The following is a 17,857-nucleotide window of genomic DNA, read 5'->3' as shown; positions in this document are numbered from 1 at the left end:
GCACTAAATTATTACCATTACTAACTTAAAATAGTTCAGACATGGTCATTAAAATTTCAGAATTTGTACATTACGGTCGTTAGGAAATTAACTTTTGATGACCATTTGTAAATGTTAAAGTCAATCTTAAACTAACTTTAAATTTTTAATGGTAATAATAAAGCACGATATGCATATGTGAACAATTTTTAAGATCCATTTAATTTTTTTAATCACTAAATACAATTTTGATGATTAACGTTTCCAAAACATGGAGTATTATGGTCCTTAATCCTTATATATAAAAACCATGAATGTGAACGTGAAAAATGTGAAAGCAAATAATATTGTAATATGGGACTTTTGTTCACATGGCCTCACAAGTTTTGTTTTAAAATCACAAGCTAGTTTTCTTAATAACAATAACAATTATATATTTATAAGCATGCAATTGTGTTATGTCATTTTTAGATGGTTTTGAACAAGTATATCAATTTTTGCATTATTATCAATGAAGCCTTCACTACAAAATAAAATGGGCATTTGCTGGTATACAAAAAATGTCACAAAAATAAAAATGGTGCCACTAAGCACATATTCAAGTTCTCTCAGTATTTATTGGCCTAGCTATTTTCTTATTAAGCACATGACATCAAGAATTTATGGACATTTATCATAACTAATACAACAAATACATGCACTACAATGACAACCTGACATTGCTATGCATTTCATTCCAGGCGTTTCATTGCATCTTATAGCACAAGTGCCGGCATCGCAAGGATCTGGTGCATAATCATAAGCAAAAGTTTTGAACTCACCACCTGTATGATAACCAAAATATATAATTATGAACATAAACCAATAACCCCATGATATTTGAACATGCAATACTTTTTGCAACTAATATTTACACTTAATAGATAATAGAATAATAATGAGAATGTTCAAACCCTCAAATAAGTTATTACCATATATTTGACACATTTCTTCTGGAGTGTCCGAAATAACATTAATAACGTATGTAAATAATATGCAAGAGAAGAATAAGACCATTACATGTTTATTCATTATTAAACGAGATTTTAGATTATAGTTGTGGTGAACTGAAATACCTATATTTATACTTAACAACTCTATCATATCAACACCATCCCAAATATGTTTGCTTTAATATTCTTAGACATTAATTATAAAAGTTATCTATGAACTTAATTACTAATTAATGTAACTTAATTACTAGACGACACAAAATCATAAAATAAAGTCAATAATACTATAATAATATTACAATTTTCTATATCTATCACGAAGTAATATATTCAGATCAAAGACCAAATATAATTGCGGAGTAATTATCTAAATATACAACTTATATTTATATTTATTTTTTAAAAGAAAAAATTTAAATATCCTTGTAACTTCATAGTAAATTGATTTTTTTTAATATAATTTTTTTTAACAAAGTCACGTACCACATTAAGGGACACCTCATTATACGTGGTGAAGTTCTACACCTATTCTGAATTACAAGATATAAATTATGGGTCGTTACAAAATATACCAAAGAAAAACTAATAGAATGTACCACTCCAAAGAGTCGAACCTTTACTTCAGGTAAAATTGAAGATGACTACAGCAAGTAAATCTAACTAACATTTATCATAATTAAAAAAATATTATATATTGAATATAACTAATAAATGTTTAACAACCACTAAATCATCTAAAATACCATTTAGTACTGATTAAATAAAGAATTACAAATGACAAAATCAATGTTAGCATTAATGCATATATGAGTCGTTAAAAAATATCAAAAAATTAATGACAACAAACAATATATACCATCTATATCTATATTTTTATTATAAAAAAAAAGTCCTATGTTGAAAATTACATTGGAAGAAATGTCTAATATACCTTTAATTATTATATTATACTATCGGTGCTTTATCTTTTAAAATATTTTTATTAACCCTTTAAATCAATTGCTTTTATATCAGTTATCAACACCACCCACCTCAACTACCACATGGTCACCGCATTGTGTAGGTACCGTGCTATTAACTTCAAATTTGTGATGAGTCAACTACGTAGATAACACATAAATAAATTAATCAAAAAGGCATTCGGAATACTCGATCGCAAGAACTTAGTTTTAAAACCATGTCTGATGCCAATGGGTTGGTGGCCCCTTGGTAAGGTCTTTGACCTTGGGGAAAACCACCAGGGTTTGAATCTCATTTTCTACATGTGTAGGAGTGGATTATTATGGGAGGTTTCGAGATGTCCTGGGTTTCATCCCAGACATGCGTGGTTCGTGCATCGCATACTGCCCAATTAGATGTCACTGTGGTGTCTCGAATGCTAACTGCTAATTAATAACTAATAACTCGCTGCTTAAAAAAAAATAATGGTTGGATAACCATTTCTACCAAGGATGTTAATGTTTTCCATTAGCTAAAACTATCCAAATGTTTGGACCTGCAATGAACATGACCTTTATATGGAAAAACAATTAAAATAAGTATAAAATATCAAACAAAGTATTTTGAGACTTGAGTTGACAGTCTCATAAAATAAATTTTCAATATCAACATTTTGAGTTCAGAAAAACTTAAATTCTAGAGTAAGATACAAATTAGTTTATAATAATCTGATAGGAATATCACTTTTACGCCACTAACTATTTAGATTTTAGAGTCATTTAAATAGTATTCATAATATGTCATAAATACAATCAAAAAGAGCTAGGTACGTCTTGATTTGTATACTTTCAGGTTTCTACTTTTTTCTTAAGGTGTGGGAGAGCTTTTTCACTCCTTTCCTTCCCTCCCCGATTTTTCTTCTCTTCCCCTTCCCTCCCCTAATGCTAGGAGCGCCTTGCCACCCCTCCCCTCCCCTCCCCACCCTTTTCTATTTAATTTATTTTATTTTTATTTTTATTTTAAATAATAACTAAAACTAATTTTAAATAATAATAATTATAATAATATTATTATATAATTTATAGAAAACTAAAGAAAAAAAACAAAAGACTTTTGTATCAATTTAAACTTCAGGGTATAAATTATAAAGATGAATTTAATTAATTAACATTAATATTATAGATATAGATGGATACGTGGGTCGTGGGGTCTGTCTTCTTCTCCCCTGCAAAATATAGATATAACTATGTGTATATATAAATATATATATATATATAAATGACAGTTAGCTTAAAACAAAAAAACAGATCCAACGGTCAGATATAACGGTCACAACATAGGCAGCAAAACCGGCACCACCCTCCCCATCTTCCTCCCCACCCAACCAGTACCGGGGGGTTGGCGCGGTGTGCCAACCGGTACCGGCCCGGTACCGGTTCCCTCCCCTTTCCACTCCGTCCAACCTTATGGTTTATAAACTGGAACAAAAATACAAAATAGTTACTATTGATTGAAATTAGTGGTTAAAAACCTCGCTACTTAGGATTTAACTTGCATTCTTTGTTTGGTTGAATATCAACCATTGTGACAATAATATTATATCGTGTTGAAGAACTAATAATATTTCTGCGCGATGTATTAAATACAAATTTCGTTCTTGTAGTTGTTCAAAAAACGGCTCTTTCATCTCTCTGTTAACTTTTGAGTTTTTTTTCATCCCTGTGGTTTTTTGAATAACCATATGGACGAAATTTGTATTTAACCCAAATTATTATATACAGAAATTAATATTCTATTTCATTATAAATCCACGATTTTATGCCTCTTAAACATGTTATTGAGGCGAGGATGTAATCAGTTCGACACTTCAGTTTTACTACGTACACCTCATTTTTTGTTATAAAAAGGCAAGCATTATCGGTAATATATATTGGCTCTATGGTGTTGATCATTGTTTACTTTAAGAGCGTGTTATGCGACCGTTTATTTTTTTTGGTGTAGTGTCAAGTTAAAGTTCACCAGAAACCTATGTGTTTTTTTTGCCTTTTATTGCAAGAAAAGATGCCGGAAATCGATATGCCGGTGCTCCTCAATGTTCGACATTATTTTAGTGAGATCCTAAACCAGTTCCGAAAACAGGAAAGTGGAAACTCCAGAAGAGAAGAAAGAGTACGGAGAACCCAAAGGGACACAGGACTAAAGTAAAGTGTAACCTTATAGAATAGGCCATAAATCTTTTAGCAAATTCTAGAGCACTCACGTTAGGGCTATTACTTTTCTAGCGACCCTTTGTTTTCTTCATTTGGGGTTTCCAAGGTTGTTGGTTTTAGAGCTTTGCATCTCCTTGTATGAGGGTTTGTATGTCTTTGATTTTAGGTTTTTTTTTTATCTCTACCTTGTTTTCGGCCCATTATTTAAAAGCATGCTTAGTTTAACGACAACCTTTATAAAGTCAACATCAACTTTTTCGAACTATCATACGAGTATTTTTTATTCCTAATACATATGTGATCCATCAACCAAGAACATTGTAAATCTTACCAACTGTTTTAGAATTTTAACTAAGCTTTTATTTTCTCATAAGTTTTGAACATTTTGCAATGGTACAAATAAAAATTGGTACAATACGATTGATGATTTGTTTGTCCTCAGTTCTCACCCATAATGTTTGTAACTTCCAAAGTTTACCTTTTAGAGACGGAACAATTTATAAAAATCAAAGACAAATTGAAGCAGTGTATTGATTGAGTAACATATTTCTAATAATGCCAAAATGAAGCATAGCGTGTACCACCGATGTACTGGTTATAATTCATATTACTGCTATCTGGTCACTTCAATATATTTAGCTAACATGAGTCTAATCAGATATGTTAATCACATTTTTGGTGATCACCGGTGATAGTGATATGTTTAAAATTAAACGAGAAATTGAATCGTTTAACTTTGGGCTTCTACAAGAGCATGGGTCTTGGTTGGTTCATAAGAGTTGTATCAAGAAGAAGATGAATGATTCGTTACTGTATATTAAACCAGTTTTATGGGTTATAGGGTGGATCACACCCTTTTTTTATATTAAGTTGTGAATTATAAAATTTAACACGAGAGCTATTTATTAAGGGGAGTAATATTCATACCATTTTTTTTTTATGGATGTGACACAATTATGCATTACTGGCTTGTACTGTCAGTTATACAATATATACATTGTGATACATTAATCAAAGATAGTGATACGAATATCACTTCCTATTTATTAATCTTCGTAAAGTTATAAGCATCCAAAGCTGTATATATAAAGTTGTATAAAAAGGTAAAATGATGATGACAACTCATTAAGCACTTAAGCAGTTAAGCGCTGAAAAATTGTATGTAAAAAAAAGGGTTAAGAAGAAAACCTTGTATCCGGGTATCATATTGACATATTACCTCCCGGTAGGATTTTTGATGCTAGCTAAATACCTCTATAAAGATCAAACCCACGTCATTTAAGTCTTTTATGTAAGCCTTAAGCTTCATTGGTAAGAACGAGGGTTCGAATCTCACTTTCTACATTTGTAAGAGTGGATAACTAAGGGAGAGCGCTCGAGAGTCTTAAGTTTCATTTTAGGCATGTGTAGTTCAAGCTCTACAAACTGCTTATTTGGATGTCATTATGGTGTCTCGACTGCTAACTACTAACTCGTTGTTAAAAAAAAAAGTTAATACGTATTACCAATGATCTAACTATATCTATCGAGATTTTTCCATTTCCTAAAGAGTCCATATACAATTGCGACTTTATTTTTGCTTTTTACAAAAATGTATATTTTTCATATGAAGTTGGTTATATGCACATGTAAGGTCGACAATTGCTCAATTGGACACTAAAATGTAGCTTTGTATATCCCAATTAAAAATTTGGTTGCAAAATCTTTATCTTTTTCTATATACTAAAAACAACTGACCTAATAACTTATTAATCAATCATAATTCTCTATTCTATCAAATTAACTTTTGATGATATCATCATTTAATTATTAATATAATAAATTTGATTATAAAAATAAAAAATCTAATATAGGTCGACATATATGGATAGATACAATTATCTTTTACCATAGACTACAACTTTTCTATTCGTTTTTTTGTTCAGTTCTATTTTCAATGGACTATTATTTATCTATGGTTTTAATTTATAAATATCATATAATTATCAAAAGATTTTTAAAAAATTAAATAATGAAATTTTATAATGAAGGTACGTTATCAGTTATCACTTCATAAAACATGATAAACAGTATAATCTATATTTTCCAATTCTACTCATTTCAAAACAGTATAAACTTTTAATTCATGTAATGAATCATAGAGAAATTTATATATTTAGATATAATATATATATATATATATATGGGAAAGATAATTTGAGACCAACTAAAAAAAGTCCAAAAAAGGACCATTGATCTTTGTAAGTCAAACACCACCATCATGATCTACTATGATATACAAGACTTTTTTGTAAAAACACTAAGACTTTCCGGCGACGGGCCCACAGAAAAATCATGTGTACATGTGTAAGTTAACTTACACATGATTTTTCTGTGGGACCGTCGCCGGAAAGTCTTAGTGCTTTTACAAAAAAGTCTTGTATATCGTAGTAGATCATAATGGTGTACAAAAATCAATGGTCCTAGTTGGTCCTAAAATAAGAGGTGGTCTCAAAATATCTCAAGCCTATATATATATATATACATATAGCATCAATATTACTATGATTTGATTTGATATTTACTAACAATGATATTAATCTTACTATGCTCTATTGGATAATTTTTTGAAAAATAATCCATATCATTTGAGTTCTTATTATTTATCAAAATAAACATATATAAATATACCAAATATTAAAAAATATATTTTATTTTGTTTAGAAATTACATTTTCTTGAACAGATTATTGTTAAATATACCAAATTTAATTCTACTTATAAAATTACTCCAAAGCTTATGTCAAATGGGCTGACAAAGTCCTGATAATTACATTTTTAAATGGAACTTTATAAATCAAACATATGTTACTTCATATAACTTATCTCACAACTTTTGTTATGAGCATATTTTAAGTTTGTTAGGAATATTTTATATTTATAGGGTCTAATATCTAGTTGAGATATTAAAGAGGAATTGAAGATAATATTGCAGCTCGTTTAGGTTAGAGCTAAATAAATTTTAATTAAGGGTCTCCGACAAAGTAGTTTTGACATATAATCACCTCCTATATCTTGTACTCAATATTAACTTTTGCAACCATATTTAACACATTAATTAATTTTTAATTTGTAAACGGAAAAGGCAGAGTTTGTGGTGGTTAACCATTTCGAATTGTTACCCAGATCGCCTAACGTAAGTACCTAACTATTTCGGGTCAAGTTGTTTAGCGGTGGCTTCCAGAGGTTCCTATTCACGAGATCCACCCACAAGACAAATTGTTGGAAAACTGAGACCTGTAGATGATAGGGTAGAACATTTTCAACAATCAGTCTTTAAATTAGCTAAGTTCGAACTGACAAATTGTAGAAGCAGAACTGACCAAAGTGGGATTAAATCCAAATAACTCAATTTCTTATTTCCTAAGAATAGAAAAAAAGGTTGAGATTCAAATGTTCCATGTGTTTAAAGCTTGAACGTCTAAAAAAAAAGCTGGATTGGGCATCAAAAGCTTGACTAAGGGGAACATTGCATTAATGGCCTCCCACATTTGGAACTAAAACATTGCAAAATCGTCGGATTAATAATACGGGTTAAGTGAGAGGAGCCTTTGAGAGATGCAAATTAAACATGATGCTACATGGGAAAGGAGGAAAAAGTTGCTCCTTAGATAAAGGTTACGTGATATATAAGCAGGCAGATATATGATGTCTGATGGCTTGGCATGATAACTAGAGTAGCATATGCTCTCTTGAAGCATTACTCAAGGCTAGGCAGATATATGAGCAACGTTTTTCAAATAAAACAAAAATGCATAAGATTGTAAACCCGAAAAGGCACCTGATCAAGTGGCCATGTGCATGGTAAACCCAACACCCAGATTCTCAATTCTATCCGAGGCGTCCTGATTTAGCATGGCACAAAAGACAATATCCTATGGAAGACATCACCAAGTGACTCAAGGGGTTTCTCGTACAGGAAACTTTAGAGGACTTGGGGCTGGTTTGAACTCTGAAGTGATGTAATTGCATGGCGAAGGTTTACAGCCACTATGTACCGAGCCACACTTTCTTAATATGAATGGTCATGGAATATGCGCTAGAAACACAGGGATAGACTAAAATCATGGGAACAAAACAACTAATAAACGGTTATTTTAACAACTGCAAATCCCATTTTTTCTTTAATTGCGAATATCTGGGGGAAATCTGTTCACATATTGAAGTCACTAGCAAATCTAGTTGGATTTTCTAATCAAAGGAAAGAGATGGTGTCTTACCTTGAGCTAAGATGCCAAAGAAGAGCTGTGGTTGAGGTTGAAAGACAACTATCTTTTGCGGCTAACTTTTACTTTATATGGCAAGAAAGGAACAATCTGTCTATTCAATAAAGAGGAAAGAAGTATTGATGGTATATTTATCATATTTACCAGGGTAAACCCCTTTCGTTAAAAAATAAAAATCCCCCCGAAATTTGATGAAAAGAAATTGACAAAGATAACGGCCTCTTTAACAAAATACAGAGCCAAGAATTTTTTATTAGCAACACCACAACGATCTTGTCAAGTTAAGTATCGGATTCTACTAGCCATGTAAAACACATAAATGAGTTTTAGTTATAATATATCAATAGAAATAACAATGGTTATTCAGCAGCGCCAACACACGAACATCACAAATATGCTGCTAGAATAATTTGAAACTTTATAGAGATTATTATGATATATGCAATTTCCAGATTGAACTTACAGAGAAGTAATCACAAAGCTGAAGAAGAAGAACGCTCAGCCACTGTTGGCAACCATTGCTTGAAAAATGACTGGCAATCAATATCCGCATGAGTTAAGGCCCCAAGCGGGGTGACAGTTATCTGAAATCAAGCACAATTCAGACGTTAGTAATGGGTACGTGATCTTACAAAAATTACATTGAAAATTATATAGATATATGTACATATCCTTCTCTAAGGGAAGAGTGGTCAGTTTCACCGTCTTCAACCTTGCTTCCTCTGACCTGAAAGCAAGTACAATTTAACAATGACGGTCGTTTCCTTTCAATAAATAAAGTTTATATTCAAAACAACATTTATTTGAAACTTTCAAATAGCTACAACTAAAGACCATGCACCTCTCTCTTAAATAAAAGCTGTTCTTGTGAAACAGCTTTAGCATCAGGGTTTGATGCTACTGAACTTGGCTCGTTTGTCATTGCTGATGACATATGTCCGCCTTCGGCATCCGAAGAAACTTGCTTCCATCCCATTTTAATAACACTGTTTCCTTGCTTAGTCAGCTTATAACCCTAATGAAAAGATCACATAAGATAAAAATATAGATATTCCAAATTTTAACAAGTATATACGACTCACCTTATGATTCTGAATATTTGTGGGCAAATCCACATTCAGAAAACATTTCTGAGGATACGTTTTATTCCTGATCTCAGAAACAACTGCATTTATTATGGGCAAGCAAGCTTCAGCAGCTAGTGTGAAATCGTCGATACTGCTAGTAGCTTTAACCCTATCAATCACTCAATTCAATCAAAATCTGTTCTGTAATTGGACACCACATATTATCTCACTTATGTACATCTGACTACCTTACTAGTCTTAACTAATATTGTGACCTTAGTCATGTGCCTGTATAATTTGATTAATTTGAAATAACCGATTCTTCCTTTTCCATGGAATAAAATTGCAGTTAGTTGTGAGAGTAGAGCAAGTTGTAACAAAAATTTTCCTTTAACTACTTCCACTGAACTTCTGTAAGTTGCTAACTCTCAAATTTTATAAATATATCAACATACAAAGGAGTAGAAAGCTTTGAATATTTAATGATTTTTAATGAATTATAATCCTCATCACGGTGCTCCTAATTGCAAGATGGATGCATGGAGAAGGCAAAGAGGGTAGGTTGGGTAATGGGTCAAACAAATTAGGTGAAAACTGGAGCTGGTTGATATTTGAATCAGAACAAATGTATATTGAGGAACACAGATGCTTCAAAAACTATTCTTATTTCGGAACAGGTCGGAGTTTCAAAATGATATTTACAATTCTGCAAGTGAAGAGCAAAAAGACGACCCATCACCTGTAATTATACCGACAACAGTACCACTTCTAACGAAAAACAACGATTTACTTGCAAAAAGAATAAACAAAAACTCCCCTCCATGCAAACATGGATTGAAGTCACGAATTAACAGTTTCCAGTATGACTTCAACTACACAAGTGTGAAACATCAGAGCAAAAAGGGAAAGAAAGAAACATTAAAACGATTTATTAGGTTGATTATGCAGTATCAGACCATATATATGATCCTTAATTTAAATTTCTTGATAAGCCACACTTCTATAAATGCATACCATACATCATGGATTGGTAACATACTTGAAGTGAAGAAGTTTACATACCAATCATATGAAATTGAAATGGATGGAACACCATAGAAAAAGGCCTCTCGAGCACCTGCCACTGTTCCCGAGTAGACGCTGCATTTCAAACAGTTCCAGTTAGTAAGAAGTGTGGAGCAAAGACAGTGAACTATATCATCAAGCAACATACATATGCTAAACAAAGAAAAAATAAATAAACGGTAGGAAAGAAAAATATAAGCAGACACAACAATAATAAAAATTAACCAGACTTGGCAAAAAAGTAAAATTGCTTAACAAAGTTATGCATATATTTGAAGTTATATATCGAGTTATAAAACACAAAAACAACCCTCTTTGGAAGTGGCATTTGAAGTTATATTTCTCTGGCAATAATGAATGCCACGAGACAAAGAAATCATACAAAAAGGAAATCGTATAACAAAGAACATATGTACTAACATGTGATAACCACAATTGCTGCCCATGTTTATGCCACTTAATACCTGTTGACAATCACTGAAATAGGTCAGAGGATTAAATATGATACAGAATGCATCAGAACTATGAAGATATAATCGATCAGATTCAAGATTTCAAGTAGCACGTGGCCCTAAGACAAGGAGTATGTCATAACATATATCAATGGACTAAGAACAAACCAACTATACATGTATTATAATGAAATCAAAAATATAATAATAATGAAAAGAAAAGTTTAAGCAAAACACTGATCATGAAGAGGCTGAACAGATAGACTCATAGAGAAAGCCACTAAAGTTTGAAATTATATAGAGATAATGACATATATATATAAAATAAATTCCTGTCTGTGAGCATGCATTGAAGAGGGTGAACTACCGATTTGGTGCTCTTTGCCACTAGGGACAGCTAAATCATTATCTTGGACAACATTGCTTATGTGATTCTACCATTTCAAAAACAACAAAATCTGCAAGCAGATCTTTGTTGGAGTTTATTTGATAATGAGTTTGGTTTTATTGTGACCCAAGTTGCTAGTATATTTGGTCAATTACAGCTTCTCTAAAATTTAAAGGGACAGTATATATCAAATGTTATCTACCAAAAATCACCCTACTGACATCTACCCTTAAAAATCTGAAGGGATAATTTTTGTTTATCACACATTATTTTAGGTGTTAAAGAAAAATTGTATACCTCGAGATTTAATGGAAACTAATATTATGGTAACTTAATAATATATAAACTAACCTATGTCTAATAATACACTGTTTGTTAACATGTCTGTTGGTGATACTACAAATTCATGTTAGTATCAGTCTTTCTTTATCTTTTGGTTTATCTAGTCATATTTATTCATTTGAGTGTTTTAGTAATTGAACACCTTACAGCTCCCCGCACAAATAACTCAACACCTTCTGCTTGTGATGAAGTTGTTGTTTAGTTTTATTGTAAGAACACGACCACTTACGACTTGTATAAACATTGCTTTCTCAATTTAAATTTAAGTTTTCTATGTTTCTTCTTATTTGTTTTTCAAGCTAGAATCGCTCCACGCTTAGCTTGCGGGGGAGTATTAGACATAGGTTAGTGTCTATATATTAAGTTACCATAATATTAGTTTCCATGTATTAGGTTAGGCTATTCTATAAATATAGCCTCTTGTTATCCCCTTCAATAACACAAGTACACAACAATATAATTCAATACAATTACCTACAAGGTTTATCATGTATCGTTTTGGTACACGTTTTCAGGTAGAACATTAAACCTAATAAATACCAATATAAGATGAAGCTTTAACTAAAATGTCGAATATCAGTTATGCAACATCAAGCTCAATAACATACCAGATCAGGAACAGAAGGAAATAGTTCCTTTGAGATTCCCAATGAAGTACAGTCAGCTGGAGTTCCTGCAAAGTGTTGTTGGTATTATTAACATAAAAAAGAACCATATATAATACGTATGTCACACATATCAACAATCTCGTAAAAGCATTCCTATGAACTTCAAAATTTGTCTTGTGGTAACAATTCTATCAATTTCAAGAACTTAAAAATATCATCTGAAACGATACTTAAGTTTTACCCAAATCTTAAACCCAAGGTAAACTTACTACAGTCTACAGTGCAAAACATGAAGCATAATATGAGGAGTCAACATCAGTCATTTAATTTAAATATTAATATACTTTTACATTGGCCAATAACCATTCACGTCTATACAAGATCATCCCAACATATAAAGAAACTAGTTGTGAATGACATAGCCTGAGTACATAAGATATGACCTAAAACCCAAACATTATTGAATATATACGACCATACCCAACTTTTTCGAGTTTTCACAAGATATCCATCGAAATCGATGATTTTTGGGTATTTTTTGAAGTTAATAAAAATAAAACATCAAAGCAAAAGAAAGTAACCAGAAACAGCAAAGGCGGTCGCGCCATGGATTTGGACAGGTTTAGCGGAGAGAGCATGTCGCCAAGTAATGGAATGACTGACTGCTGACATTTCCCTGACAAACCCAAAATCATGATGCAAGGAAAGGAACAGAAAGGAGACGAAAGGGAAGGAAAACGACTTCTTACGAATCAGGGGCGCAGACCCAAACACGATAACGATGAGGAGCGGAAACGAGAACACGAACAAGTGCCTGGAGTCCAGGAGCCTCTATTCCGTCATCGTTTGTCACCATTATTGTTGCCCGATCATCGATCTTTTTGTTATTTTCCATCACTCCCAATCCAAACAGGTGAATTCGAGTGTCTTTGTTTGTTGTCACTTTTGTGTAGTGTCGGATTGGCCGGTTCAGTTGGTAATTTCTTCTTCTATTTTTTTTTTTTTTTCCCGAACGGCTTCTTCTATCTATATTTACTAGTCCTCCTAATGTCTGGACCAAATATAATAAACAAAAATTAAATCTCAATGCCGTCCTGCTTTCAGGTTCTACCATACGTAGAAAAGAACCTTCAGCCTTGCTGGGCATGAGGATCGAACTCATGACCTCTGTTTTCAGAGACATGAGCTCCAACCACTAATCAACCCAGTTGGTTTACCAAATATAATAAACAGTAATGATAAATATAATATATATTTAGTTAAATTTTTGGATTTATCTTAAATTTTTAGAATCATATCCAAATCAGAACTTGTACATGATGAATGACGACAAATATTTTTGTGATTTGGAACGTAACTCAATTTTTGTTGATGAATTGCAAAAGAAAAAGAGACAATTTGTTAAAAAGAAAACGATCAATCAAATAAGATTATAATGACTTTTATATTAATAAGCCAAAAGTTAAAGTTTAATTCTAAGTCTAATAAGAAAATTGTATGTATATACAATTAAAAAAGCTAATTTAATATAATAAATGGAATAAAAGGACACGTGTCGATTAAGGATTATACCACGAGTCGTTTCAAAAACATCTCAATCATGTTTTAGTTGATTTGTAGATAGAGACATAATTTGCTTTTAGGAGATAACTTGAAATAAAAATCCATATGTAAATACAAAACCATAATTTGCTTTTAGGAGATACCTTGAAAAAAAAAATCTAAGCGATAGCTCTTCGTGTTTGGTATTGGAATAAATTTGATATAACGTGGATATCCATATTTAGTGACTATTGTTATAAGGTAACTAGAATTTAGTTAGGAATTTTAATTTGATTCATTTAAAAATATTAAAAGGGACACTTGTCGTTTAGGTAATACGTCATGTGTCTATTAAAAAATACCTCAATTCTATTTTAGTATACTGGTAGATATTTTATCTATAATTTAAAATATATAATTTTTCAAATTCGCAGAAGATGATTTGAAATACCTAATATACTTCTATTCTTTATTTACTAATTTAAACTCTCTACCTAAAAATACCCTTAAATCTCAACCACCCATTTTTTTCTCTCTCATCAAATCTCAACATTTACCTACGATAATTTTAGAAAGGATTTTAGACAACTAAAGTACCAAAGATTTGTAAGTGGAGTTTGGTGTTCAAGGATCTTCAATTTAAAAAGGAGAAAGAGTTTTTAGAAGACCTTTGAGATAGAATTACTTTGAATAATTAAGAAAACGGTTGAAGATAATGCAAATTAATGTAAATTAAAGCTAAAATCTTAAAGTAATGCGATAAAGAAGTACGATAAAGAATAATGACACCAGAATTTTGTTGACGAGGAAAAACTCTTGATCCAGTTAAATGATCTTAGGTAAAAAAAACCCCGGGAGGATGCAATCGACCCTTCCTTAGTTCTTTTATTATTATTTTGGTTGATTACAATACAATGAAAGTGAGAGTGGATTGATCGAGCTAACGAAAGTAAGAATGCAGTGATTATGTGTGTGTGAATACAAGTGTGAGCAGATATCTAATTTCGATCAATCACCCGTTATTTATAATGTAAAAATCTAACTAACTCCCTGAAATATCCGGGATCTTCCGTGCGAACTCTTTCAACGTGTTGAATTTGAAAAATAGAAGTTGAGTCTTCCTTGACACGTTTATTCTTCAAGTCAGTTGCGATTTTCTCGGGATTGCTCGTTTACTCTTTCGCTGAATAAATGTTTGACATATTTTCGACCGTTGGAGATGTCTTGAACATCCTGGATCTTGATGTTGAACTCAAGATCTTGCAAAGTATAAAAGTATTATCGTGTACAACAGAAACTTATGTTAGAAATGTTCTTGGTTAGGATCCTAATTATAGAAAATTTGACCCCAAACATCAACCACCTATTTTTTTTTCTCTTCTCCATAAATCATTTTATTTCTCTAATTCATTCAACATCATTTATCTCAAAAGTCGTATATCGATAAATTATAAAAATTATATGGGTGTTCTTAAAATTTGATGCTCTTTAATTAGAGATGTTGTTTGATATCTTTTCGACGAATTTTTAAATCCGATGGCGGAGCCCGTATGGCTAAAATTTTTGGCTATCACACTCTATGAGTTATCACCCCTATGACCTATCCCCCCCCCCATCATCTTACCGCCGCAACGCCGCCACCATCAACACTCGTTGCCGCCACCGTCACCATCAACACCCGTTGCCACCACCACCACCGCATTGTGCGGGTACCCATCTCGTTTATATAAATGCTACTTGTTAAAATCTAACGAATATAGTCAAAACTCGAAACATAACTACATTCAACTCAAAAATGATATCAAATAGGTATAATTCAAAGATATATAATTCTAAAGTTTATATATAATTAAAAAAATAACACTCTACTATTATAATCTACACATCATCATAAAAATTATTAAAATAAGGAATTTGAAAATATTTGGTTGAATCCTGACCAAAAACTAAAAAATTGACATTAAATAACAGGTTTTAAAAAATTGGACCTGCCTTTGGGCCCTATTGTGTAACTTGTGCCTATTTTTGACTTATTTGACTTGTACTTTGACGTGTTTAAACGTGGCTAAATGCACTGTAAATTTCATGATTTTGGAATTCTATTTACTTGAATCGTTGACTTGTTCGTGTTAATTGACTAGCCAATTTAGCTAGTCGATTTACTTTAAACTTTATTTGACGATTTAATAACGTGTAAAATGCTAGACGAGACTTGGTGTTCGTATTGATTTATGTCATGACGTAAAACGAGTCTTAACTTGACTAGAAACGTAAAACGAGTCTTAACTTGACTAGAAACGTAATTAGGTTGACCCTTTGACCCATTTGTCTGACCCATTGACCCATTTGAACTCAACCCTACCCATTTTCCCCTCCCACTCTTTCACACCCTTATCCGTTCATTCATTTCTTCCAAACACACACCCTCTCTATCTCACTAAATACATTACCACCAACACATTCCTCACTCTCTCTTTAAATTCTTGAGTAATTCATTTTATCCAAGCTAGATTTGTAATAAATTCTTCATCATCATCACCAATTAAACACCAGATCAAGAAATAGCCTTCTAGCGCAAGAAATTACCATTTTTGACTCAAACTTGGATTTAAGGGCTATTGGAAGATTTGCTAAGTTAAAACTATTTTATATTAACCATTTTATGTTGTTGAATGTGTTTCTAGTCAAACTTAACCGTTCTTGAGTAAAGAATCGAGTCAAAACCAAATTTGAGTTAAAACTAGGGTTTCAATTAGGGTTTGGATGGACTTGAAGTAAAATTGGATTGGTGTTTATGTTTTGGACGAAAATATGAAGTGGGTTATGTTTGTTTTAGTGTAATGATGTTTCAAAACGAGTCTTGAAGTTTCTCCTAGTCGATTTTGAGGTCAAAATGTGGTTTTGGTTGAAAATTGGGGTTTATGCCCGTCACTGGGAGCACGACCTCTGAGAGGATGAACACAGTCTTTGCTCTGCACAAGAGCCATGCTTTACTGACCTCAGCGACTACTATTTCACTTCCCGCTTCGTTCTACATTCAGTCGACTTGTAACTTCAAGGTAAGTCTTATAACATCATTCTAAGGTCAATAAAATTGTTTAAACTCAAATCTAAACACTTTGATTTTCATGTCGATTTTGGTGCTAAGTCATTAAAACGTATTTGACCAAAACTCTGCACTTGCATCTAAACGTTCTAGAATCACTTCTAATGTACCTAGTTGACCTTATCATTTGGGATACCCTGTGATGCTAAGATGTTGATGTAATAGGTTTGTGATTTGTTGTGCTCCCCACTCACCCGCTTAAATCTCTTTCTAACGAATTCTAAGGCTAAGATGAGTTTCGTAGCCCCGTCTTCTTATACGTTTGGGGTGAAAGTGTACTTGTTTCACTTAAACGTTTTAACGATTTGATTAAAATGATTTGTTATTAAACAATGATTTGTTGAACTTGAATGCTTTTTTTCCATTAACGTACTTATAAATGCTTCCTTGTGTTACATGATTGAGATAACGATAACTCCATGATGATGGCATAACGATAAGTCCATGTTGATGGCATAACGATAAATCCATGTTGACGGCATAACGTATTAATGGCATAATAATAAGTCCACGTGAGTGGCATACGATTAAGTCCATAATTGTGGCATAATGTTGCAGTTAACGATATTGTTTAACGTGTATATTGTGTATGAACGTTTAGTTGTAACATAACGTTGATATGATGAATTGTGAACGTATGGATGATGATGTAAGTATCTTCATCCTTAAATATCATTAACCTTTGTTATCCCGACACTATGATTTTAACGTTAAAACCTATGAACTCACCAACTTTATGTTGACTCGTTTTAGTACATTTTTCAGATAATCAAGTTAATCAAGGACGTAATGGATGATTGCATGACTTTTCTAGTATTTAGGCTTGACTATTGGATCCGTGATTCATTGATTTCCCTTGACGGGTTATGCTTAAGATTATCGGCCATCATTTTCGGATTGTAT

The 17,857-nt window shown here is 32.1% G+C and overlaps 1 protein-coding gene across 6 annotated transcripts; it reads right to left on the bottom strand.

Annotated features, from left to right (window-relative positions):
- Window positions 1-7,216: 7,216 nt before the first annotated feature.
- LOC122598185 (5'-nucleotidase SurE) lies at window positions 7,217-13,309 on the bottom strand. 6 transcript variants are annotated; one of them, XR_006323552.1, is made up of 12 exons: window positions 13,056-13,309; window positions 12,888-12,982; window positions 12,307-12,371; window positions 10,937-10,980; window positions 10,514-10,591; window positions 9,467-9,620; window positions 9,226-9,399; window positions 9,052-9,111; window positions 8,848-8,968; window positions 8,379-8,478; window positions 7,940-8,216; window positions 7,217-7,395 (listed from the first exon to the last, which is right to left on the bottom strand). XR_006323552.1 is itself a non-coding variant. In XM_043770788.1 (10 exons), the coding sequence occupies exons 1-9, from the start codon at window positions 13,199-13,201 to the stop codon at window positions 8,858-8,860; spliced, it is 927 nt and encodes a 308-aa protein (XP_043626723.1). In that variant the 5' UTR covers window positions 13,202-13,309; the 3' UTR covers window positions 7,217-7,395; window positions 8,848-8,857. The 6 variants fall into 6 exon arrangements, 3 of the variants coding, with proteins under 3 accessions (XP_043626723.1, XP_043626722.1, XP_043626721.1); XR_006323550.1 differs by lacking the exon at window positions 7,940-8,216; XR_006323551.1 differs by lacking the exon at window positions 7,940-8,216 and having other exon boundaries at window positions 8,379-8,474.
- Between the last annotated feature and the right edge of the window lie 4,548 nt (window positions 13,310-17,857).

Source organism: Erigeron canadensis, chromosome 4 (assembly GCF_010389155.1).
Source record: "Erigeron canadensis isolate Cc75 chromosome 4, C_canadensis_v1, whole genome shotgun sequence".
NCBI lineage: Eukaryota > Viridiplantae > Streptophyta > Magnoliopsida > Asterales > Asteraceae > Erigeron > Erigeron canadensis.
Note: the sequence above shows the minus strand (reverse complement) of the source record. Positions and strands in the feature narration are given on the sequence as shown.